Source organism: Myxocyprinus asiaticus, chromosome 8 (assembly GCF_019703515.2).
Source record: "Myxocyprinus asiaticus isolate MX2 ecotype Aquarium Trade chromosome 8, UBuf_Myxa_2, whole genome shotgun sequence".
NCBI classification, from domain to species: domain Eukaryota; kingdom Metazoa; phylum Chordata; class Actinopteri; order Cypriniformes; family Catostomidae; genus Myxocyprinus; species Myxocyprinus asiaticus.
In genome coordinates, this window is record NC_059351.1 from 51,642,187 (window position 1) to 51,669,331 (window position 27,145).

The following is a 27,145-nucleotide window of genomic DNA, read 5'->3' on the forward strand; positions in this document are numbered from 1 at the left end:
AGATGGAGTCGTCACACGAGATGTCTGCAGTCGTGCAGGCGGTTACTGCTGCTATTTCAAGTCCAACCCCATTAGAGTCAAAGCCTGTCCAGGCAATTATTATGTCTATGAGTATGTTACTCCAACTTTCTGCAATATGGCATACTGTGCAGGTAATTACTGTGTGAAGTGATTAGAGCAGATCTGTAGCATTCAGTCAATATGAGTTTGTGTTTATAGTTAATGATAGATCCAATGTTTAAAGCTGCTTACACATGCTCTTGTGGCATCAAACAGAATTTAAAATACTTTCCCTAACACTCTCCCATGCCATTGTAACAAAAACATGTAGTCCATCTGTAAACTCATATCATTGTCAGCCACTTCCAAGTTTTGTGATTGGCAAACATGTGAGTCACAGTTAGCTTTCTGTCAGGCAGTAGGAAGATTTTATGCATGACATTCCAAAACATGTCCTAAAACTAGTTCCTCTGCAAATCAATACTCCAAACCAAATGTAATTTTAAATCATAGAGATTCTTCCAGCATTTTTATAATCAAACTAATGATCAGTGTGATATGTCAAGACCACTCTTTCAACTTACAGATGCAGTATCTATATGCAGAAGCTGACCATTAAAGACTATGTAATGGTGGCAACATAGTAGCATCTAGCTATACAGTGCATTCAGAAAGTATTCAGACCCCTTCATTTATCACATTTTGTTATCTTGCAGCCTTATTCTAAAATTCTTTAAAAAAAAATGAACATCAATCTACACTCCATACCCCATAATGACAAAGCAAAAAACTGATTTTTGATAACTTTGTAAATTTATTAAGAAGAAAAAACTGAAATATCAAACTCACATAAGTATTCAGACCCTATGCAGTGACACTTGAAATTTAGCTCAGGAGCATCCCATTTCTCTGGATCATCTTTGAGATGTTTCTACACTTTTATTGGAGTCCACCTATGGCAAATTCAGTTGATTGGTCATGAACTGGAAAGGTACACACCTGTCTATATAAGGTGTCACTTGAAAAATCAAGCCATGATGTCAAAGGAACTGCAGAAGGTTCCCAAGGTCTCAGTGGCCTCCATAATTCTTAAATGGAAGAAGTTTGGAACAACCAGGACTCTTTCTAGAGCTGGCCGCCCGGCCAAACTGAGCAATCGGGGGAGAAGGGCCTTGGTAAGAGAGGTGACCAAGAACCCGATGGTCACTCTGGTTGAGCTCAATAGATCATGTGTGGAGATGGAAGAAACTTGTAGAAGGACAACCATCACTGTAACACTCCACCAATATGGCCGTTATGGCAGAGTGGCCAGATGGAAGTCTCTCCTCAGTGCACGACACATGAAAGCACCTAAAGATCTCTCAGACTGTGATAAACAAGATTTTCTGGTCTAATGAAACGAAGATTGAACAGTCTGGCCTAAATTTAAAGTGTCATGTCTGGAGGAAACCAGGCACCACTCATCACCTGTGCAATGCCATCCCATCAGTGAAGCATGTTGGGAGTTGCATCATGCTGTGGGGGTGTTTTTTAGCAGCAGGGGCTGGGGGACTGGTAAGTGTTGAAGGAAAGCTGAACTGAACAGAGATATCCTTAATGAAAACCTGGTCCAGACTGCTCAGGACCTCAGACTGGGCCAAAGGTTCACCTTCCAACAGGACAATGACCCTAAGCACACAGCCAAGACAACGCAAGAGTGGCTTAGGGACAACTTTGTGAATGTCCTTGAGTCGCCCAGCCAAAGCCCGGACTTGAACCCAATTGAACATCACTGGAGAGATCTGAAAATGGCTGTCCACCGACAATCCCCATCCAACTTGACAGAGCTTGAGAGGATCTGCAGAAAAGAATGGCAGAAAATCCCCAAATCCAGGTGTGCAAAGCTTGTCACATCATACCCAAAAAGACTTGAGGCTGTAATCGCTGCCAAAGGTGCTTTAAGTACTGAGTTAAGGGTCTGAATATTTATGTCAATGTTTTTTTCTTTTTAATAAATTTGCAAAGTTATCAGAAATCTGGTGAGGCAGCAGGGGCATGGTCAAGCATCCATCCGGAGAGAGAGAAAGCGGTAAGGGCGCTTGCACCTGAGCTAAATTATATTTAACACCCGTCTCTAATTCCAGTGAGCACGGGGAGAGCGGCATATAATCAGACACGCCACCAGCAGAAGAGAGAGAGAGTCTGGCACAAGGAAGGACACGGTGCTACAGAAGCTGTTGTGCTTAATCTATTGTGTTTGTGAAGCTGATGTGTTTAAGTAACTACGTGCCTGTGAAACATGAGTTTGTGAAACTGTAAAGCACTGAGGTGGCCGATTAAAACTCTTACCTGAACCTGGAAACCCCACTTCCCCGTGTTCTCCTTCCGTTTTTCCTGTGAAGCAGTGTCACATCTGGTTTTTGCTTTTTCATAATGGGGCATGAAGGGCAGATTGATGTGAAAAAAATAATTAAAAGCATTTTAGCATAAGGCTGCGACATAACAAAATTTGACAAAAATGAAGGGGACTGAATACTTTCTGAATGCACTGTATATGTATATATTTTTGAAAGATTTAAAGATGTCATTATAATGTCAAACATAATTATTTTTTAAATTGTATTATTATAAATAATAATAATTATTATTATTAATTACACTATTTTTTTTATTCAATGTTTTGATGACAGATTATATCTCTTTTGACCCCTGCAACAACTACACTGTACTGGACAATCCTTGGAGATTCACCAGCAATTCAGTTAACTCCACGTGTGACAGGAATATCAACTGGGTCGGCTGGTATCGTCTCTTCATTAACCATCAGGACGCTCAGATGCCTGACACATGTATTGCAAACTATAGATGTGGCACTGAGTACCCACTGTGGCTAAGCGGTGGACACCCAAAAGTTGAAGATGGAGTGGTTGCCCGAGATGTCTGTGGTCACACAGACAGTAACTGCTGCTATTTCTCCTTTCCCATTAGAGTCAAAGCTTGTCCAGACAGTTTTTATGTCTATGAGTTTGTTAAACCAACTACCTGCAATTTTTCATACTGTGCAGGTAATTACTGTGTGAGGTGATATGAGCAGATCTGAAGTATTCAGTCAGTGTGAATGCATGTTTTTTTATAGTAAAAGATGAAGGATAAAATGGTGTTTAAGCCATGTTTAAGGATTTACTGTATCCAGTAGCATTAAATAGAATTACAGACACATTTCCCAAACACTTCACCAAATGGCTTTGTTTGGAAAAAAACATCCATCCTCAAACTTACACCATAAAGCCATCTCCAAGTTTTCTGATTGGCAAACAAGTGTTAGCTACTGTCAGAATTCTCAAGACACCTATTTCAGTGATATTTATCAGGTAGAAAGGGGATTTTATGTGTTGTTGTAATTCCAAAACTTTGCCAACAGCAGTTTTAAAATGTTTATAAATCTAGTTGCTCTGCAAGACAAAACTGGTCGTTGATTGTAAAATTAAAAAGATGCTACCCTCATTTTCATGCAGTATATGTAAATGAAGCTATCAGAGACTATGTTATACTCAGGGTTGTGAGGGTTACTTTTGAAATATAATCCACTACAGATTACAGAATACATGCTGTAAAATGTAATTTGTAATGTATTCTGTTAGATTACACTAGGTCAGTAACGTATTCTAAATACTTTGGATTACTTCTTCAGCACTGGTAGATTTTTTCACTTGTTTTGACTATAAAAACTCTGCCAGTACAGTAACACAAAATACACATGATAAAAATACATTCTCTGAAAAACCGAAATATCTTATACTGCATAAATACAAGATAAATCTAACTGATCTTGTTTTAAGGATTTAGATATTTTTACAGGAAAACAATACAAAAATTATCATCAGGTATATGATTTTTGCCCTAATATCAAAGGTCTTACTAGAAAGAAAAAAAAAAAAGAAAAGAAAAAAAAATATGATCCAAAGTGAATTTTCTTGATAAAAAAAAAAATATGATCGTGCCTGGTAACGTGCATGTAAAATGGCTAGAAATAGAATTTTAGCTTAGCATAAAGCTGACAATTTACACAAGGTTTATTTCTATTTCTTGTGCTTCAGACTTACTTCAAACTTACTTCTCTGTCTGCTCGTATGAATGTAACACATCATAAGAAAGTGTTTCACCGCTGTTCAAATGCACTTTGGATCGCATCATTTATATGTATAAATGTTTTCCATCTGAAAGGACTAAATATTAAATGAAACAAATGACAATAAAATGCAAAGTAATCTCTTCAGTAATCAAAATACTTTTTAAATGTAACTGTATTTTAATTACCAATGATTTATTTGTAACTGTAGTGGAATATAGTTACTTATATTTTGTATTTTAAATACGTAATCCCGTTACATGTATTCAGTTACTCCCCAACCCTGGTTATATTGTAGTAGCATCTAGCTCACACACACACACACACACACATTGGTGCGGCTATCATTATGAGGACTCTCCATAGACATAATGATCTTTATACTGTACGAACTATAGATTATATCCCCTAACCCTAACCCTACCCCTAACCCTAACCCTCACAAAAAACGTTCTGCAATTTTACATTTAAGAAAACATCAAGTATGTTTTTTTAAGTGATTTGAATTATAGGGACACTAGAAATGTCCTCATAAACCACATTTATAGCATAATACCCTTGTAATTACCAGTTTGTAACCTAAAAAAATTCTCGTAAATCACTTAAACCTGTACTGCATATATATATATATATATATATATATATATATATATATATATATATACACACACACATGTACACATATAGGAAAGTTTTAAAAGAATTCATACAAGTGTCAAATAGAATTATTGTGTTTGATACTGTATTATTGTATTATTTTAACATTTATTATATCAATGTTTTCATGACAGATTATATCTATTATGAGCCCTGCTACAACTACACTGTGCTGGACAATCCTTGGAGATCCACCAACAATACAAATAACACCCTCATGTGTGACAGGAATGTCAACTGGGTCGGCTGGTATCGTCTCTTCATTCAGGGCTGGAGCGCTCAGATGCCAGAAACATGTGTTGTAAACTCTAGATGTGGCACTGATTACCCAATGTGGCTAAAAAATGGGCACCCAAAAGTTGGTGATGGAGTGGTCAGCCGACATATCTGCTATTACTGGATGACTAACTGCTGCGTGTTCCAGTTCAATCCTATTAGAGTCAAAGCCTGTCCAGGCAATTATTATGTCTATGAGTTTGTCAAACCAACTACCTGGTCAGCTAATATGGCATACTGTGCAGGTAATTACTGTGTGAGGTGATATGAGCAGATGTGTAGTATTAAGTCAGTATCACATGGTCAGTGTGTGTTTAGTTAGGGTTAAGAATATTCTGGTTCAACACAGGTTTATCTCAATCAACAGCAATTGTGGCATAATTGATTGCCATAAATTATTTAAACTTCTCTCTTTTTCTTAAAAAAAGAAGAAGAAATGAAGCAAAAATTGAGGTCACAGTAAAGCACTTACAAAAGGAAGTGAATTGGGCCAATCCATAAACGTTAAAATACTCACTGTTTCAAAAGTATAGACATGCGACAAACAATATGTTAACATGATTTTAGTGTGATAAAATTGCTTATTAACCTTTTCTGTGTAAAATTATATCAAATTTTACAACTTTGTTGCCATGACAATGTAATGCCTAAACCCTTAAACCCCAAAAGTTGCATTGTAATCAACACTAAATAAAAAAAAAATCACGTTTCAACTAAAGAATTAATGTAAATGCTTTTATAAAATTATAAGCTTCATTTTTTTTTTTTACTTTAAACCCTCCAAAAATGGCCCCATTAACTTGTAAATGCCTCACTGTAACTTTGAGTTTTGCTTTTTGTTTTAAAGAAAAGGAGGGACGTGTCAAATCTGTGGTAATCAACATGCCACAAATGCTGTCAGCTCGGATTGAACACAGAATATTCCTTTAAAAATTAAGGATAAAACAGTGTTTAAAGCTGCTCTAAGTGATCACTGTGATTCCCATGGTTATTTATTTTTTAAATCATAAAGATTATATCAGCATTTTCACTGATCAAACCACAATGTGATAGGATGAGATGACTTATAACTCCACATACAGTCTCTTTAAATGAAATAAAGTACTGGAACTGGCCTTTTAATTTTGTCAAAATTGTTACAGCTTCAAACAGTGAGCTGCTAGAGCTGTATTTTATTTGTTCTAAATTTCATATTATTCTGTATAAGAAAACTGTAATAGCCACACATGTACCTTAAATCAGGATGCATCTAATACAGTTATTTATTTATTTTACAGATGTTATGAGCATTAACGTCGGCTACACAACAGTCACACCAGAGACCACTTCAACTGGTAATGTAGAGTGCTGTGTTCTTTGGTGGCTCATGTTTTGATTTAATGTATAAACATATCTGTGGCATTGAACAGATGTGTTAGTGTTTGTGTCTATGGTTAAAGATGAATAAAAGAGTATGAGGAAAGTGTTTCTTTCCAAAGCACAGCCCCAACTAAAGTTAATGTTCATGGGGGAAAAGCCTGGAAGCTGTATGTGTCATGGATTCACCTGACTCTCCCGACACACACACACAACCTTCCCTCTCTCCCGAATACTAATCACCTGCACCTGCCTTCCATCACCACGTCAATCAGCTCCACTACATAAGCCCCACTCACTCCTCACTTGATGTCTGGTCTCCCATGGAATACAGACTCACTTACCTGTGACTTACCTGTTCTCCCGAAATTCTCCAAGGTTCCTCTACAACGTCATTCCAGCGATCTCTCCAAGTATCCTCTGTCAGAAACTCGGGGTAACACAAGGTCGAGGGGACCGACGACTCGGGAGTCGACTCAAGGTTGCAGGCACTTAGCACAGGAGGAATCGGGGAGTGTGTGGACCCAGGTGCAAAGAACTCAGGAAAGTCAGGGATAAAACAAAACAAGTCTTTAATAATCCAAAAACAGATCTCTGTTGTAAATCCAAAAGGTAAATCCAGAGAATTTCAAAAGTACAAAAGGTAAATCCAACAATGGCAGTTAATAATCCACTGAGACTTAAGAGAGCACGAGAACTCAAATCCAAAAACTGAGCAATGAGCAAACAAAAAACAGCAACTTAAATACAACTCTGAAAACGAGGCACAGGTGAAATGAATAATGACAGACAAGCATGGGAAACACAGGGAGAACACAATGGCGACATCTAGTGAACAAAGTAAAACATGACAAGACCAAAACACTGACATCCTCTCCAACATCATACCGGCGATCTCTCCAAGTTTCCTCTAGAATGTCTACTTCAACGTGTGTGTGTGTCACCTCAAGGATAATCACTCCCTACATCAACATGAACTAACATCAGGTTTCTGTTCCTCACATCAGCTCAGTTCTGCATGTTTGTTACTCACCTGTTTCACTGTTTGTGTTTGGTCAATAAATACCTGCCTTTCAGTTCAAACACCATCATCGATTCTGGGTTTCCGTAACAGAAGACCAGACCCACCAAAAGCATGAACCCTGCAGGTCCAGATCCATTTCTGGAGCTGGTTGACGCTCTCCGCTGTGCACTAACTTCACCGGTTAACCCCTCAGCACCTCTGATCCAGACCAGCACTCCCTCCAGTTCTTCTTCTTCACCTATCTATTCTGCCAGTCCCATGGTCAATCCAGCACCATACTCTGGAGTAGGAAGCCACTGCAGTTCTCCGCCGATCCAATGTTCGCTCGCTCTAGAGATGCAGCCACATCGATTTCCCACCCAGTGGGCAAAAATTTCCTTCATCATCTCTCTGCTTGCATGAAGAGCATTGCAGTGGGCTCAATTGCTCTTGTAACAAAACAGCCCAGTTACTCAGTCACTTGAGAGCTTCATCCAACACTTCAAGGAAGTTTTCGAACGCCCAGCTGGAGATTCATCCATTAGTGAGCAACTCTATAATCTCCGCCAAAGTAAAAGTTGCATTAACAATTATGCTCTCAAGTTTCGCACTCTAGCTGACTCCAGCAGATGGAATGAGCCTGCTCTCCTAACCAGCTTCCGTCTGGGGCTCAAACCGAGGCTGCAGCTGCATTTCTCCTCCTACAATGACACCATGGATCTAGAGCACTTCATTCAACTCTCCATCCATGTTGCCAACCGAATGAAAGCCTGCCTAGATGACCTACCCGCTTGTCCTCATTAGTCCTCCACGCCCACTGGTGAGTCACGTTAACACTCCTAATGTTAGTTATTCACCATTGTTAACCAGTGTGACGCTTACTGCTCCTGGTCTGTCACTCACAGTATCTGCTCTGGTCGACTCTGGGTCAGCCGGCAACTTCATCTCCCATGCGCTCTGCCACCAGCTTCAGCTCCAAAGGCGACCCTGTTAATTAACTTCAAGATACACTCCATAATCGGCAAACCTCTGGGCAAAGGAGTTATTCATCACTGTGTGGGCCCTGTTAAGCTCCAAATTGGATGTTTTCACTACGAGGAGATCATCCTACTGGTTCTGGAGAGCTCCACAGCCGACATCGTATTAGGACACTGACATCGTATTAGGACATCCTTGGCTCATTCAACATTCTTCCGTCATCACCTGGTCCACCGGAAACATCCTGAGGTGTGGACTCCAGTGTTTTCCTTCCTGCTTCCCCAATCGTCCCTCTCCAAGACCTTCAGCTTCTATCAAGAAATCACCTCCTCTCCATCTCAACACCACCTCCATCGAGAGCCCAACTAGTTTAACCTCAGAGAAGATCCCATCCTGCTACTCCCACTTTCAGGAGGTCTTCTGCCTCCTACGCGCCTCACAACTACCTCATCATCGACCATGGGACTGTGCAATAGACCTACTCCCTGGTGAGCCAGTGCCCTGTAGTAAGATATACCCACTCTCTATCCCAGAGCAAAAGGCCATGGAGGAGTATATCGAGGAGGCCCTTAACCAGGGCTGCATCTGGCCATCCACATCCCCTGCTGCTTCAAGCTTTTTCTTTGTGGCGAAGAAGGATGGAGGCTTGCGGTCCTGCATAGATTACTGCTCCCTCAACAGAATAATAGTCAAGTTCCATTATCTGCTTCCCATCATCCCAGTTGCCTTGGAACTTTTGAGAGGAGCTACAATTTTCACCAAGCTGGACCTTCGCAGCATGTACAACCTCATTTGGATCCGGAAGGGAGACGACTGGAAGACCACCTCTGTGACTCCTACAGGCCACTACGAGTACCGGGTGACGCTGTATGGCCTGGTCAACGCCCCTTCCATGTTCCAGGGGTTCATGAATGAGGTGTTCTGATAGTACCTCCATCGGTTCGTCCTCGTCTACATAGATGACATTCTGGTGTACTCCCGGAACGAGACTGATCACCGTAAACATGTCACGCTTGTGCTTGAAAGGCTGATGGAATACCACCTTTACATCAAGGCTGGAAAATTTACATTCCATCAGACATCCCTCCAGTTCCTTAGCTAAACATCAGCCCTGAAGGCATTCAGATGGACGAGGGGAAGGTAGAGGCTGTGCGATCCTGGCCCACTCCTTTCACCATCACAAAACTCCAGTGCTTTTAAGGATTTGCCAACCTCTACCGTCGGTTCATTAAGAATTACAGTTCCATCACTGCTCCACTAACTTCCCTCCTCAAATCCAAGCCCAAGTCTCTATCCTGTACCCCCGAGGCCTCCTACACCTTTCAACACCTCAAGAAAGCCTTCACCACAGCTCCACTCCTCACCCATCCGGACCCCAGCAAACCTTTTGTGGTGGAGGCAGCCCCACTCACTCCTCACTCCTCACTCGATGTCTGGTCTCCCATGGAATACAGACTCACTTACCTGTAACTTACCTGTTCTCCCGAAATTCTCCAAGGTTCCTCTCCAACGTCATTCTGGTGATCTCTCCAAGTTTCCTCTCCAATGTCATTCCAGCGATCTCTCCATGTTTCCTCTCCAATGTCTACTTCAACTTTTGTGTGTGTGCCACCTCGAGGATAATCACTCCCTACATCAACACAAACTATCATCAGGCTTCTGTTCATCACACCAGCTCAATTCTGCATGTTTGTTAATCATCTGTTTCACTGTTTGTGTTTGGTCAATAAATACCTGCCTTTGGGTTCAAACACCATCATCGAGTCAGGGTTTCTGTAACAGTGTGTTCTGATTTCTTTATTTTACTACTTCCTTTTCTTCTAACAAAAAAGTAAAAACTAAATAAAAATAACAAAATAAATAAATGATAATTTAAAAAATAGATAAAATGTTTGATTTATTAAACCCTTAAATGCATTGCCCATTATGAATAACTGACTCAGGCTTACCCATAATCTTCAGAACGGAAAATTCAAACTTCATAAAACATGGTTCAAATGAACACATTTGTAACAATTAAACCTTCGCACAAGTAAAATTTGGCACAAATTCTAAGAATGAATACCGAATATTGTCAAATTCAAGCCCTATGATGCACAATAATGAAAAAATTCTCTTTATTTACTTGAACCGTGATTAATTTTTTACTGGCTGCTATATTTCATCATTGTCTGTTTTAATGATAAATTATGTCATTCCAGGTATAAATATCACACTCCCAGATGAATGCAAGGTAAGATAATGAATGTTTCTGATATTAAGATTTTTGACTCTTAAGCAGCTCCTTAAAATATTAAGTGCAAATTTTTTATAAGAACTATGTATATATTGATTTTCTGTATGCATCTTGTGGCTGTAGAATATGCTGTTGTATTTATTGTTGTCTGTCTCTTTCTGTGTGTCTCCACCAACATCACTGGAGGAACTTTCATTGATTTAATTGATTCTCTGACTCTGTACAAGATTAACAACAATACACTTTTTTTTAGCTACCATTAATATTGAAAAACATGGTATCACTTTGTTTTCCGGTACTGTTCTTCATTTATGTACTATATAATTACAACAACTACAGTAATTACTAGGTACTAAACCTAAGCCCAGCCATAACATTAACCCATATTAAGTCGATGTAGTTACCTAATTATACTCAGTACATTCTTGGGGAAGTACACTGTAAGTATATTGAAATTACACATACTGTAAAATAAAGTGCAGCCAAAATTATGATCATAATCAACAAATACTGCCACCACAGTGCACACAGTTATCTTTCAGTATTCTTTGTACATCTCAAATCTGATTTCAGAGTCAAGCCACAGGAGGATGTGTAGAGAATCTATTTGACCAGATAGAGAACATTACAGCTGAAGTGCTTCCTTTGAACGTAAGTCTTTAAGAATGAAATTATAGCATAATAAAATCTTTGTTGCTGACATAGATGATAGATGATTTACTGTACATATTATTGGTACTCTCTTTTTGGAGGTCTTGCCATTTAAATGTAAGTGTATTTATCCGATTAATTTATTAGGATGTGACCAACATTTTGGATGTGGCTTTGAACACTTCAGAGAAGATTATCGGGTTATACATTAACCAAAATGAACTAGTCTCTTATGGAAACCGTGTGTTGAAAGCCAGCGAGAAACTCATCTCTACTCTAGTGAAGCCAACAGACACAAGTGACTCAGTCAAATTCACTCTTGATACTGTAGGTAAGTGGAAACTTGGTATAGAAATCATAAGGAATTTAACAATTCAAGTTCCTCTTAAAAAATTCTGGTTGCTTAACAGTTCCAGTGACAATTCTTTTAGTACTTTTGAGGAACAGTTATTTGCAAATAAAATCCAATTCTTATTACATTTACTGCCCTCAGCAGCCTGCTGCCAAACAATTAGTTTATTTCAGATTTCAACAGAGTAGACACAGCAAATTATTTAATGCAATTCTTGTAAAAGGCATTTTAGAGGCATAAAATCAATCCAATAAATGAGCTTAACTGTATATTAAATAAAAAAATAAATACAATTCTAAACAAATAAAACATTGCATTCATTCATTCATCAGTTACTGCATTACCTGACTGAAGTCTCACAAGCCTCAAGTACAACATAACAGAACACAGTAACAGTTCTTTTTGTTTTTGATTTACTAAGAAGCGGCTAATTACTGTCATTCATAAGAGAATCGGACTACATTGGTCATGCTGTATGTAGGCTTTCCTTATTCGGAAAGGCACAAATAATGATTTCAAAACTAATAACGGATTCCTCTGAATAGAAATACAATTAGTTTGACTGATTATCCAAGAAGCACAAGGATAAAGCAACGTTTTAAATAAACATATCCAAAATTACAAAGAAATTATGAGTCTGTGAAGTCAGTATTAGTAACCTACTAATGTGTAAACCTTATGAATGAAAATGCACACGGTGAAATTTCAGACTGAATGGGAGCGGTCTCGATTCAGTTTGTGGTCTCCATTAATTTTTCGCGTCTGGAGCTTGTCAAGTGTAAAATTAACTAAGACACTACATTATATAGGCTACATTTTCCACTCCTTAAAATTTGTATATAAATAAATCACATGATTCATGTAATGATGTCCATGTATTCATTTATAAACCAACCCGAGCGCAATGTTAAACAGTTAAATGTTAAATTCCTGACCTGAAGTGATGATTTCACAGCGGAGATTGTCTGTTCACCTCTAAAAGTTGACCACAATTATTTTCACATAACCGATTAAGGTAAGTATCTGTTAAAACTTTATTCCAAAAACGTTTAAATGTCCCATAAAGGTTTAAATGCTTCATAAAGTGTACATCTGCATATTCAGAATATTCCTGCTCATGTGATACAAAGAAACATTTAAAAATGTTATGTAACATTTTTATTATTATTATTATTAATATTATTATTATTATTATTATTATTAGACTATGATTATTCTTTTCCCACTATTTCGCTAATTCTACAGTATACATGTAATTTAACTAAATAATTATGTCCTCCACATTAAGTTAAAATATGTGTGCACAAATCAGCCTGTGCACATAAGTGTAAAATTTCACATATATTAACGGGACTTTCACCTATTTGTAGGCTATATTGATTTATTCTAATTTCTTTTAATGTTTGTATTTAATGTTCGCTGAAAAATGTGTGCATGACATTTCAAAATTGCTTGACACTTCTGCCTCAGTTGTCAACATCTTCTACAGTTCATGAGCCTACATAGTCAGCTTCATCTGGTAAGAAAAAAAGATATAAAATAATAATATAATGAAATAATAACAGCACAGTAATAATAATAGTAATACTCATAGTAATAATAATTAGTATTATTTTTATTAGGATATAATTATGAATAGGCATATACAATGCATATTTTATATATAGAAACTATACATTTTAAAAATAGGTGTTTCATTTAGTTTGATTGCACTTTCGGTTTAAGCCCTGCCCAAATTCAGTTCTATCCGAATACAGACACAGATGTAGATCATTTTGCAACAGAAACAGATACAAATACAGATAATTGCTGTGCTGCACACCCCTAGTGTAGGCAAGCAAATCACATTATTGTCACTCAATCATATACACAAGTGCAACAGTGGGTCATGTCATGACAGTGAAGAGACATAATACCAATCTACAATAAACATCTAATATACACAAATAATTTACACATAACACAATATACAATATACACCTAATAATATACAATATACCCAATATAAAATACAATGTTTTTATAAACAAAATATATTGATTCAAGATGGTGCCGCACCAGGGATGAACCACTGAATATTCGGCAGAGCATACCTGATAATTTTTTGCCGGTGTTTAATTTTTCTGATGTTTTATTAGACATTTAGTTGGAGGCACAGAGGTGCTCTACAAGTGATCCAAAATATGCATGCAAGGGAAACAAACCAGTGCTTGTGGAGCTTCATAAATGTGGCTTTAGGACTCAGCTGCCAGGTATTCATCTGGCAGATGTCCTGCTCCCTCGGCAACAAAACGGACTAACTGCTTCTGCTCACTCACACAAATAAGGTCTTTTCTAACTCCGCTGCTCTGTGTTTCACGGAAATCTGGCTGAATGAAGCCATCCCAGACAGTGCATTTCATCTGCTAGGCTTCTAGCTGTTCAGAGCGGATCGTGTTGCAGAATCATCGGGGAAAATGAGTGGCGCTGGAACATGCTTTTACATCAACGAAAGTTGTTGTACAGATGTAACAGCATTGAAGAAGATGTGCTGTCCTAATTTAGAAGCGCTCTTCTTCAATTGTAAGCTTTTCTACTCACCGCAGGAGTTTTCCTCGTTTATTCTGGTGAGTGTTTATATCCCACCACAAGCATGGCCGAATGCAGCGTTGCAGCAGCTGGCTGATCACAGACATGGAGCAACAACAACCGGACTCACTTATTATTATTCTGGGAGATTTTAATAAAGCTAACCTCACTCGTGAACTGCCAAAATACAAACAACACATCACATGTCCCACCAGAGACATAAATATACTGGACCACTGCTACACCACTGTAAAAGATGCATATCGCTCTGTCCCACGTACAGCTTTAGGACTATCTGATCACTGTCTGGTTCATCTTCTCACGACCTACAAGCAGAAACTAAAATCAGCTAAGCAGTAAGGACTGTAAAGAGATGGACTAATAAATAGAGCTGGAACTACAAGCCTGCTTTGACTGCACTGATTGAAGTGTTTTTGAAGCTGCAGCCACAGACCTGGACAAGCTCACATATACTCTGACATCATATAACAGTTTCTGTGTGGATATGTGCATCCCTACTAGGACATTTTTATCATTCAATAACGATAAACCATGGTTTACAGGAAAACTCAGACAGCTTCGTCAAGCCAAAGAGGATGCTTACAGAAGTGTGGATAAAATATTGTACAAACAGGCCAGGAACACACTTACTAAGGTAATCAGAGTGACTAAAAGAAGCTACTCTGAGAAGCTGTAAAAAACAGTTTTCAGCCAACGATCCTGCATCTGTGTGGAAAGGCCTGAAAAGCATCACCAAGTACAAGACACCTCCCCCTCGCTCTGTAGAGAGTCAACTAATGGCTGATGAACTGAATGTGTTTTACTGAAGCTTTAAAAATCCCAGTCTCACACCCTTCACACACACACCAACACCTCCTGGAACCCCCTCCTCCCTCCTCCTGCTACTCAATCTGCACTTATGATCTGTGAGGAGGATGTGTGCCAGGTCTTTCGGAAACAGAAGACTAGGAAAGCTTCAGGCCCAGATGGTGTTTCACCTGTTTGTCTGAAAGTCTGCACTGACCATCTGGCCCCCATCTTCACACACACACTCTCACGTCTGTAGTCATGAAGTTGTTGACTGGTTTTGGCCAACCTGAAGGACATCACTGGACCCCTGCTGGACCCACTTCAGTTTGCTTACTGAGCAAACAGGTCTGTGGATGATGCTGTCAATGTGGGACTGCATTATATCCTGCAACACCTTGACAGACCTGGGACTTATGCAAGGATCCTATTTGTGGACTTCAGTTCAGCCTTCAATACCATCATGCCTGATCTTCTCTCAACCAAACTGACCCAGCTCTCTGTGCACACCCCAATCTGTCAATGGATCACCAGCTTTCAGACAGATAGGCAGCAGCTAGTGAGACTGGGGAAACTCACATCCAGGACCCTCACTATTAGCACTGGTGCTCCTCAGGGATGAGTTCTGTAAGGGAATTACAGTAAAGGCCCTTTGAACAAGTGTGTGAAATAAAGACCAGGAGTCAAAAAAGTTGCAATCAATTGAAAAAGATTTACTGAAGAAAAGGTTGTTTACAGTTTCAAAGGCAGAAGTCAGCATGAGAAAAATCGTACACAAGTTCATAGAAGGCTTCTAAATACAGTAGTAATTATACTCATTATTTTATTATTATAGTAATTATATTATAAAAGGAGTAAGCATTTTACATAATGTTACAGGTATTTTGATTTTGATTGGTTGAAACAGATAATTTCAGTACATCTCCAAACATGGTGTCTTATTCCTAACATATCTCGTGGGTCATAAGTCAAGTAGGTACAGTTCTGATTTATTTACTGAGTGATGCGTTCAGATCATAAGTCAGCATTCCTAAGTTACAGGGCATCTTATGGATGTTTTTGTTTGTCCCATCTGGGTTCCAGCTGCCCACCTTAAGGTTGTGGTAAAAGCTTTGCTTTTGCCTTTTCCAAAACATAAAGATAAGATGTACTTTTTCCTGTTAAAACTTTGAACAATATTCTCCCTCAAATCAGAGTGTCAACAATATGTCGTGTCAGAGATAGTGAAAGCTTAGTAAACATTTAAGTTTAAGAGACCTAGGGTAAGGCCATGGGTGACATGTGTGACCTATGCAGGGTTGGTCAGCAGATAGAGAGAGAGAGAGAATATATTCATCTTCAAGATTACTTTTTCATGCAACTATACTGTAATATACACTCCTTCAGTTATCTAGATAATTAGCATATGGTATGAGTCCTCTGACGAGGGTGGTTATTTGATGATGTATGATAATGAGCCTTCTGACGAGAGACAGACGTTGTTTGAGATATCTTTGCCAAAAGATGAGCACCGTAACAAAGCCCTATCATAAGAGTGACAATATTGTGCAATAACGTTTGTTGAAAGAAAAACAACATTTGATTATGAACCCTCCGATGAGGGCGGATGTTGTTTGAAGATAGATCATATAGAATGTACAGTGGGTTGTATTGTACTGTATTGACATTCAGGCTGTCAGTTGATAGTCAGTTGTTAAGAGAGAATATAATATAATAATAATATAATTTATGACAGTCCGGTGTGAGATATAAGAGTAAGAGTAATAAAGTGCAGTGCTGATGTGTTTTGATTGTGGGAGATCAAGAGTTCAAAAGTCTGATTGCTTAGGGGAAGAAGCTATCATGAAGTCGGCTGGTGCGGGTCCTGATGCTGCGATACCGCCTGCCTGATGGTAGCAGTGAGAGCAGCCCATGGCTCGGGTGGCTGGAGTCTCTGATGATCCTCCGAGCTTTTTTCACACACCGCCTGGTATATATGTCCTGGAGGGAGGGAAGCAAATCGATAGTTTGTCACAAAAGACGAACAATGTAGCATAAAGCCATACAATAAGGGTGACGTTGTCGTGCAATACTTTTTGTTGAAAGATGAACAATGTTTACGCAAGAGTTCTCCGATAAGGGCAAGCTAGGCTTGTGCAGAAACTATGCAAAGGAAAAAACATGCTTGGAATTGTGGAAGCCCCAGTTAGGGGTGGATATTGTTATGCCGTGTCCTTGCAGGACAATATACATGCTTGAATTTAATGATTGTGTGAGATGAAATGTGGATGAGCAGTAAGAGCCCCCGACCCCCACCATATAGGTATGAAAACTTATGGCTGATGGAGAGTGGAGCAATATGTGATATTTGAGGGTTGGGTCGAATACATTTCTAGCAGAATGAGGAAGACCAGCGGCCAAGCATTTTAATTGTGGGTCCAGTCCTTGATGAGCAGCCATTGTGGCTGCACCAATTTTGAATGAGTGCCCCTAGAGATGAGGGGACCGCAATATTTTAGGTGTCAGATGTGAAATGTGAACTATTTTGCATATATATAACATGGAGGTGTCGGGGCAGGAAGAGCTGGAGATAATAGATATCATTATGCTACGACCGCACCCTGAGAGGTCTGTTTTGGAGCGTTTGAGAAAGAGAGTATTGAACGTGGATTGGGCAAGTCCTTTCTACATGAATTTTGGTGGAATATAAAAGGGGGAGGGGTGAGGGGCTTAGTCCGGCAGAAGGTCCGAAAGGTGTGGGCAGGGGACGAAAGTATGCTGGCAGAGGGACATAGTCAATGAAACTCCTGAAACGAGATAGAGAGTCAGTGATTGAATTGAAAATCCCAGGAATGTGCTCCCTGAGAAGATGGAGTGCAGTCGATGCTTTGCCATGTCAAACGTCTCAGTAGGGGTTAAGGAGCCTGAAGGAGGACCTGCCTTGTAGATAATTGCGACGGGGGTGTTGTTATCACAAAAAAACTACAATAAGTTTGCATGCCCAGAGAGGAACCCCATAAAACACTGCAACGACGATGGGGTACATTTTTAAGATGCAGATGAAGGGGAGCTGGGTGCAGGTGAAAATTAGTCTGGCCATTTCCCTGTGAACATGTTCCTATATAGCAGCCTCAAGACCTTTGGAGGGCGCATGTCCGTGAAAAAGAACATGTAGTCTGAGGTCTCGGGGTTTTTGGTATGGGAAAGGGAAAGCCAGTTCCAGTGATTTAGTAACGGGGACCAAAATTTGAGGTCCGATCGGCAGCAGTCATCAATAGATACGTTGTCAGAGTTATCGATGGAATGGGCTAGCGTGAGGATTTGAGAGATGGAGCAGCCTTGATGAATGACGACATGGTGAAATAAGGTGACCCGAAGGGACAGGAGATTGCATCTGGAAACTGAAACTGGTTGGAGGAAGGAAATGCAAACTAATGTTCTGTCTAATTTATAGAGAGGTGGGGAAGCTTGCGTCTGGGGGAAATAGAGCATGATACCGGAATTTTGAGAGATGTAGAAGGGCTATGGTTTTTTTTTACTGGAGAGGGAATGCCTGACTTGTGGGAAAAATTGTTTAAGCGTCCAGGGTGGAGCTGAGAGTGGCACGGGAATGGAGGAGCAGGGAATCAGAGCGGATGCGTATGGACAGGAACTTAAAATGTTGGGAAGATCCAGGCATAAGCCTTCCAACAGAGAATTAAATGTGTAGATGCGAAAAATGTGATTATTGAAGCTTAAGCTCCTGATAAAGCCCGTAAATCTGGCAGCACAACGCATGGTCCATGACATGTAAAGCTTCAGTCGACTTAATATTTGGTATCTGCTTCGCAAGAAAGGCTAATCCGCACAGTTTTATCCAGAGCGAACGAATCTTACTTACCTGCTGCTAAATGTAAGCTGACCTGACCGTGAAATATTTATAGTGAACGGAGCGCAGAACAAAATGCATTGGTAACTTTAAAAATAATAAATAAATAATGCATTAGGCAAACATAGTTGTAGAAATAACGTGAAAACATTATGAGGGAGCTTCTGTCTTACCAGCAGGAACTGAAAATTAACTGTAGCGACACTGATATAATGAGCTTTTGAAATTTTGAACACTTATGAAAAACTAATCTGGCACAGGTTTTATCCAATGAATAAACAAAGCCCTACTTACCCGCTGCTGAATGTAACTGCCCAAACCATGAGCACATTTAATGTGAACAGAGCAAAGACTGAAATGCATTGAAAAATAAAAAAGTAGTTAGCTGACATAACTGTAAAACTCGTAATGAGCTTTGAAATTTGGAACATTATACAATACAATACAATAAATATTTTTATTTCTATAGCACATTTAAAACAACAGCAGTTGACCAAAGTGCTTTCCAACAGATTAAATTAAATAATATAAACATTTACATACACATACAACAAGTAGCACCAGTTCACTCTGCTAAAATGCAAATACATCATCAAACTCAAATTATATTAAAATATATATATTAAAAGATCAAACTTCAAAACCTTTTAACTAATAAAATAAGTCATCTTATATTATAGTTATAAAACATATACAGCCAATTAGCTCTGGTCAGATGTAAAAGATATGTCTTCAAACTCGATTTAAATATGTCCACTCTCTGGGAAAATTTTATATGCAATGGAAGAGATTTCCATAATCGGGGAGCAGCCAAAGAAAAGGCCCCATCACCCTTAGATTGTAATCTAGTTTTAGGGACGAGTACCATCTTGTTAGAGGACCTCAGTTGTCTGGCATTATGATGAAAAATTAAAAGGCCAGTTATATATTGTGGCGCAATGCCATGAAAAGCTTTAAACACAAATAAAATAATTTAGAATTGAATCCTAAATCTAACAAGCAACCAATGTAAGGATGCTAAGACTGGAATACTTCTATCTCTCTTCTTTGTGCATGTCAACAGCCTGGCTGCTGCATTCTGCACCAACTGAAGATGGGATAATTGGCACTGAGAGATGCCAATATATAACAAATTACAGTAGTCAATGCGTGAAGATACAAATGCATGTATAACGGTTTCCAAGTCTTTAGTGGAAAGAATCGACTTCAGTTTAGAGATCACTCTTAGTTGATAGAATCCTGCCTTTACAACACTGGTAACCTTCTTGTCAGGTGTTAATGCAGAGTCCAAAATAACACCCAAATTCTTTAAGTGAAATAGTGGCTATAGCTAATTTATAGTCTCCTTTGTGGCAGAGGGAGATCCAAAGACAATACACTCAGTCTTATTAGTATTAAGATGGAGAAAATCACTAGCCAACCAGGCTTTAATCTCGCTTAAGCAATGTGTTAAGGAGCAAAGAGACTGAAAGCAACTTGGATCAAGTCGAATATATAATTGCATATCATCAGCATATAAATGATAAGAGATGTTGTATTTGCAAAACATAGAGCCTAATGGACACATATACAATGAAATTAAAATTGGCCCAAGAATGGATCCCTGCGGTACACCACTGTTCATTGAAGCTGATTAAGAAAACAAATTACCAACACAAACTGAAAAAGATCCATCTTTTAAATATGATCTAAGCCAGTCCAAGGCTGTACCCTTAATATCCACGTCATCTTCCAGCCGCCGCAATAAAATACCATGTTCAATGGTGTCAAAGGCAGCGGTTAGATCAAGCAAAATTAGGACTGCCACCATCCCTGAATCAACCGGCAACAATATATAATTAAAAACCTTGAGTAATGCAGATTCTGTGCTATGAAGAGTCTTGAAGCCCGATTGAAACATGTCTATAATTGCATTCTCAGCTAAATATGGGACAAGCTGCGATAAAACAGACTTCTTTAAAACTTAAGATAAAAAGGGTAACTTCAATATAGGCCGATAATTACTCAAAACAGAAGGATCTAAATTAGACTTTTTTTAATGAATGGCTGCACTACTGCATGCTTAAAACAAGCTGGAACATTACCATTAAATAAACTGGCATTTATAAGTAACTGAATACTAGTACCTATAAAATCTATAGCAGCTGAGGTGGAATGGTATCAAATGGATAGGTAGAATGTCTCGTATGAGTTAATATTGTATTAAAGAAACAGGCTCAAAACTACTAAATATACTTATACAATTTAAATGTGGCATATCGGACATTGCTGGAGTAATTTTAGTCCTAAGATTAGCTATTTTATTCATAAAAAATTGCAGAACATTTTCACAAGTTTTTAAATTGACCTCAGGGCAGTTTATAGGTGTTGGAGAAAGCACTTTATTGATAGTGTTAAATAGAATATTTGGCTTATTGGAATTTCTACTTGTTATATCTGAAAAATATTTTGCTTTTGTTATTTTTACTACGTGTTGAAAATGTGTTGAAACCTACTGCCTGTCCTTTTTCCATTTACACTCAGCCTTGCGGCATAATTGTCTGGAGACATGAATCTCATTGTTCATCCATGGCTGTGAGTGATTTTTCTGTTCCCTATATTTTAGTGGTGCAACCACATTTAAAATATCTGTACAAACAGTATTAAATAAATTAAAATGTTCATCTACACTGAGATCAGGTGGAGGCAACTCTAAGATATGATGAAGTTGTGAAGCTAAAAAGACCTCGGAGAATTTATCAGACGTCGATTCATTGATTAAATGAGTGTAACGGCCCGACCTAGTGCTTATTGAGCTCAACAGAGGAAATGCAGCATCTAAACAAACAAACAGATGATCTGATAAACAAGTGTCATCCATAGTTACATTTGTAATAGAAAGGCCCAGAGACAATACAAGGTCAAGAGTATGGCTGCCCCTATGAGTAAAACTTGATACAAATTGAGTAAATTTAAAAGAATCAATTAACTGTAAAAATTATTTAGTCAATGGTTTAAAGTGGCAGCACACATGCATATTAAAGTCTCAGAGAATAAAAAAGTTATTAGAGGTATTATCTGTAATAGACAAGAACTCTGAAAATTCACTGATAAAATCCTTATTATACTTTGGAGGCCTATAAATAAATGCACAAAGCACTGGGGAGGCCAATTCCACCCTAAATAATTGTAGTTCAAAACTAGTATAAATCTCAGTTGACAATTGACAACATTTAAAAAAAAATGTATACAGAGTTGCTACACCCCCACCTTGCCCAGAGGTTCTAGGAGAGTTAAAATGAGAGTGTTCTGAAAGAGGAGTCAAGTCCATAGCATCAGGCTAAGATTCAGTCATAAACAGGAAATCCACATTACGAGATGAACAATAATTTCTTAATATAAAAGTTTTATTCACTAAGGACCTCGCGTTGATTAGCGCCATCTTGATCGAGATGGAGTTTTCAGTTTGTGATAAATCTGAAATCTTGGCTCGTTCCAGCGATCTAAGGTTTCCAGGATTAGATCCTCCGCTCCGGAGCAAACCCGGATCTTCATCCATATCTCAGTCATGTAGGAGACCTCCCTCAGTCGAGCCACCGCAATCGGAATGCACAAACCATCAAAATCAATGCCTCAAGGCAGCAGATGATTCCCATCAGAAATAAGAAAGTTCTCAATCATATACATCAAATGCTATTTCAGCCTAACTTCATTGCATTTTAATTTAAATAACAATATATTTCAGTATTTGCTCTGTTCACTTTTAATGTGGTCACGGTTGGGGATTCTACATTTAGTAGCAGGTAAGTAAGGTTTTGCTAATCATTGGGTAAAACCTGTGCTTGAATAGTTTTTCACAGCGTTCAAAATTTCAAAAGCTCATTATTTTCTATTTCGCTACATTCATTTTCTGTTCCTGCTGGTAAGTCAGAAGCTCCCTTCTAATGCTTTCTACGTTATTTCTACAACTATGTTGCTTAAATGCATTTATTGAATTTTAAAGTCTCCATTGTTTTGCTTTTCGCTCCGTTCACTGTAAATATATTTGTGGTCAGGGCAGCTTACATTTAGCAGCAGGTATGTAAGATTAATTCACTCTTGGATAAAACCGTGCCGCATTAGCATTCTTGAGAAGCAGATACTGAGTATTCCATCCACTGAAGCTTTACATTTCATGGACCATGCGTTTTGCTGATGGTTTTATGGGCTTTATCAGGAGCTTAAGCTTCAATCATCACATCTTTTGCATCTACATACTTCAACCCCATTCAAGGCTGGGCACAGCACCCTCTTCTCCAAAGCAAACATCAAGATGCCTGCAAAAGTAATACCCATTCTTCCCTCTGGTCATTTCGGCATCATGTAGCAAATTGTACTCCACAGTCCATTTAAATCTCCATCTGAAAGCCATGCCGGATCATTCCATGTTTTAAGCTCCCGTCCATATGCACCCGCTCCTATTTTCTGCTCCTCTATTCCCGTGCCACTCTCAGCTCCACCTGGATGTATAAACAAATTTTCTCACTAACCGGGCATTCCCTTTCCAGTGAAAAAAAAAAATAAAAAATTTAAAACATAGCCCTTCTACATCTCTCAATTTCCAGCATCGTGCTCTATTTCCCACAGATGCAAGCTACCCTGCCTCTCTAATAATTAGACAGATCATTAGTTCACATTTCCTTCCTTCCTGCGCAGATCAGCTTCTATATTCAATCTCCTGTCCCCTTGGGTCACCTTATTTCGCCATGCACATCAGTCATTAATGCCACTCTATCCCTCGCCTCCTCAAGCTAGCCATTTCGTTGCTAACACTCTGACAACGTATCTTTGATGACCGCTGCCGATCGGACCTCAAATTTGGTCCCTGTTGCTAATCACTGGAAATGATTTTCTCTTTTCCATAACAAAACCCTGAAACATCTGATGGCATGTCCTTTTTCACAGATGCGCACCCTCTGAAGGTCTTGAGTCTACGTATAGGAACATGATTTGCAGGTAAATGGCCAGACTAATTTTTAATTCATGCCAGCTCCCCTTCATCCGCATCTTCGAAATTCACCCCATCGTCATCGGCAGCGTATTATGATGTCCCCCCTGGGTGTGCAAACATATCGTAGTTTTTGAGACACCACCACCGCTGTCATGATCATCAAAGGCAGGTCCTCCTCCATGCTCCCTAGCCCCTACAGAGTCATTTGAGATGGCAAAGCACCAACTGAACCCCATTCTCTCAGCCGAGCACATTCCCGGGTTTTTCATTTCAGTCGCTACTTTCTATCTCGTTTCAGGAGTTTCATCAACTATGTCCCTCTGCCAGCATACTTCTCATCCCCTGCCCACACCTTTTGAACCTTCTACTGGACTAAGCCCCTCACTCCTCCCCTTTAGATTCTGTTAAATCTCTTGCAGAAGGACTCGCCCAGTCCACGCTCATTTCACCTTTTTACCTCAACCACTCCAAAGCAGACCACGTGGGGTGCAGTTGTAGCATAACAATATCTATAATCTCCAGCTCCTCCTGCCTCCACACCTCCACTGCATATATCTGCAAAATAGTTCACATTTCGCATCTGACCCCATAAATATTGCAATCTCTCCATCAGTCTCGGGGCACTCATTCAGAATTGGTGCGGCCACAACGGCTGCTCATCAAGGACTATCAGAACCCATAATCAGATGCTCGGCTGCTGGTCTTCCTCATCATACCAGAAATATATTCTACCCAACATCAAACCACCACACATGCTCAACTCTCCTCAGTCATAAGTTTTAATACCTATCAGTTGGTGGTCACTGGCTCTCACCGATCATCCACATCTTTCCCACACTTATCAAATTCAAGCATGTCTATTGTCCTGCAAGGACACTGCATAATGTCTTGGTTACTGATGTAACCTCTGTTCCCTGATGGAGGGAATGAGATATTGTGTCGATGTAGTGACACTAGGGGTTCGATCTTGAAAGCCCCAGTCAACTTTGCTTAAAATAAAAAAAGGCCAATGAGAATTGGCGAGTGGAATTTTCATGCCACTCTCCGCCCCCAGACATACTGGTATAAAAGGAGATGGCGTGCACCATTCATTCAGATTTATGCTAAGGAGCCGATAGAGAGTCCTGGCCATGTCAGCGGCTGACGGACTTCCAGCACCGGGTTGTACATTCCGATTGCAGTATATGCGGTGGCTCGACTGTGAGAGATCTTCTACGTGACTGAGATCAGGATGAAGATCCAGATTTGCTGATTGTTTACTCCCAGTAGGTTTGATGAGTGTCAGAAAGTTGAGATGGAGTGGCGGCCTCGTCGGGGAGGGAAGCGGTTTTCCCAAGATGTTGTGTGAGCTGGTTGACCTGTGGCCTGGAATGATCGGAGTTGACAGAGATGCCTCATTAACATTTCAATTATCATTCCAAGAGGGCTGCGATCCCCTTATAATATGAATTTGCAGATGTGTACTGTGGTGAGGAGTTGCTGATACTGGATAAAAGGTAAGGAGCAAGTGACTAAATCCATGCCCAGAGCTGCATATTAGCTCGTCAGGGAGCGAATCTGACATGACATCAGACATAGTGAGCTATAGAATGATGTTGCCCTGTTGGCACACTGAAACAGCAGAGTGGTAGATTGAAAGCAGGCTTTTAAAGCAATGGTTGATGTTTGATTGGCTAGGAGCAAGATAATGGAGTGATAATGTACTCCCGCTAGAGCTACGCTTACGCTTACATAGATCGTGAGAGATCAAGAGTTCAAAAGTCTGATCGCTTGGGGGAAGAAGCTGTCACAAAGTCGGCTGGTGAGGGTCCTGATGCTGCGATAACGCCTGCCTGATGTTAGCAGTGAGAGCAGCCCATGGCTCGGGTGGCTGGAGTCTCTGATGATTTTCAGAACTTTTCTCACACACCGCCTGGTGTGGATGTCCTGAAGGGAGGGAAGCTCACCTCCAATTATGTGACTGGCTATTCACTTAAGGGTGGTGCTGTTACCATACCAGGCACTGATACAGCCATTCAGGATGCTCTCTACAGTGCTGGTGTAGAACAGTGTGAGGATGCGGGGGTTCATTCCAAACGTCCTCAGCCATCTCAGGAAGAAGAGGCGCTGGTGAGCCTACTTTACAACAGCCTCTGTGTGGAAGGACCATGTGAATTACTCAGTGATGAGGAGTCCGAGGAACTTGAAGATGCTGACCCTCTCCACTGGTGTTCCTTTGATGGAGATAGGTCTGTGTTCTCTGTCTTGTCTCCTGAAGTCCACAAGCTCCTTGGTCTTGTTGACATTGAGGGAGAGGTTGTGCTCCTGTCACCAGCATGTGAGAGTGTGCACCTCCTCTCTGTAGGCTGTTTAATCATATTCAGTGATCAGGCCTACCACCGTCGTATCATCAGCAAACTTGATGATGGCATTGGAGCTGTGTTGCTATGCAGTCATGTGTGTAGAGGGAGTACAGGAGTTGGCTGAGAACACAGCCCAGTGGGGCTCCAGTGTTGAGGGTCAGTAGTAAGGAGAAGTTACTGCCCATTCTGACCACCTGGCATCTGCCTGACAGGAAGTCCAGGATCCAGCTGCACAGCGAGCTGTTCAAGCCCAGAGCCCGGTGTTTCACGTCAAGCTTAGAGGGCACTATGGTGTTGAATGCTGATCTGTAGTCTAACAAACATCATTCTCACACATGTGTTCCTTTTTTCCAAGTGGGAAAGTGCAGTGTGTAGTGTAAATGCAATGGCATCATCAGTTGCTTCTGTAAGCAAACTGTAGTGGGTCCAGGGAGGCAGGCAGCACAGAGCAGATGTGGTCTCTGATAAGCTTCTCAAAGCACTTGCTGATGATGGGAGTTAGGGAAATAGGACACCAGTCATTTAGGCAAGTTACAAACTGCTCCTCCCCTTCTTGGCAGACGGCCGTGGTTGCTGATATTTTTTTCTGAATAAAGTCTTAACCAGATAATTACCTTAATCGCTGATGTGAATATAAATGTTGTTAACTTTAAAAGACGGATAGATGGGCTCTGATATTAAATCACTTCAGGACAGGAATTTAACATCATGCTCAGGTTTAGGCTATAAATGAATACATGGGAATCATGTATGAATCGTGTGATATATTAACAAACTTTTCAAGAAGTGGAAAGTGTATATGATATGGTATCTTAGTTAATGTTACACTTGACAAGCTCCAGATGCGCATAATTATCACAGATGGGAAATGGAGTCGAGACTCCACACATCCGATCTAAAATCACAACGAGTGCATTTTCATTCATAAGTTTTACACTTTAGAAATATTGTCTGCACAGATTCATAAATTTGTTGTAATTTTGTATACAGTATGT

The 27,145-nt window shown here is 39.7% G+C and overlaps 1 protein-coding gene across 3 annotated transcripts in view; it reads left to right on the forward strand.

Moving 5' to 3' along the window:
* The first annotated feature begins 2,993 nt into the window (after positions 1-2,993).
* The window catches only part of LOC127444713 (adhesion G protein-coupled receptor E3-like), a 242,069-nt gene continuing 217,917 nt past the window's right edge, over positions 2,994-27,145 (forward strand). For all 3 annotated transcript variants that reach the window (XM_051704261.1, XM_051704260.1, XM_051704259.1), the window contains exons 1-6: positions 2,994-3,044; positions 4,900-5,286; positions 6,319-6,375; positions 10,580-10,611; positions 11,188-11,265; positions 11,413-11,596. In XM_051704261.1, coding sequence (XP_051560221.1) covers positions 4,983-5,286; positions 6,319-6,375; positions 10,580-10,611; positions 11,188-11,265; positions 11,413-11,596 — 655 coding nt within the window. In that variant the 5' untranslated portion in view covers positions 2,994-3,044; positions 4,900-4,982. The remainder of the gene's footprint in view (positions 3,045-4,899; positions 5,287-6,318; positions 6,376-10,579; positions 10,612-11,187; positions 11,266-11,412; positions 11,597-27,145) is intronic.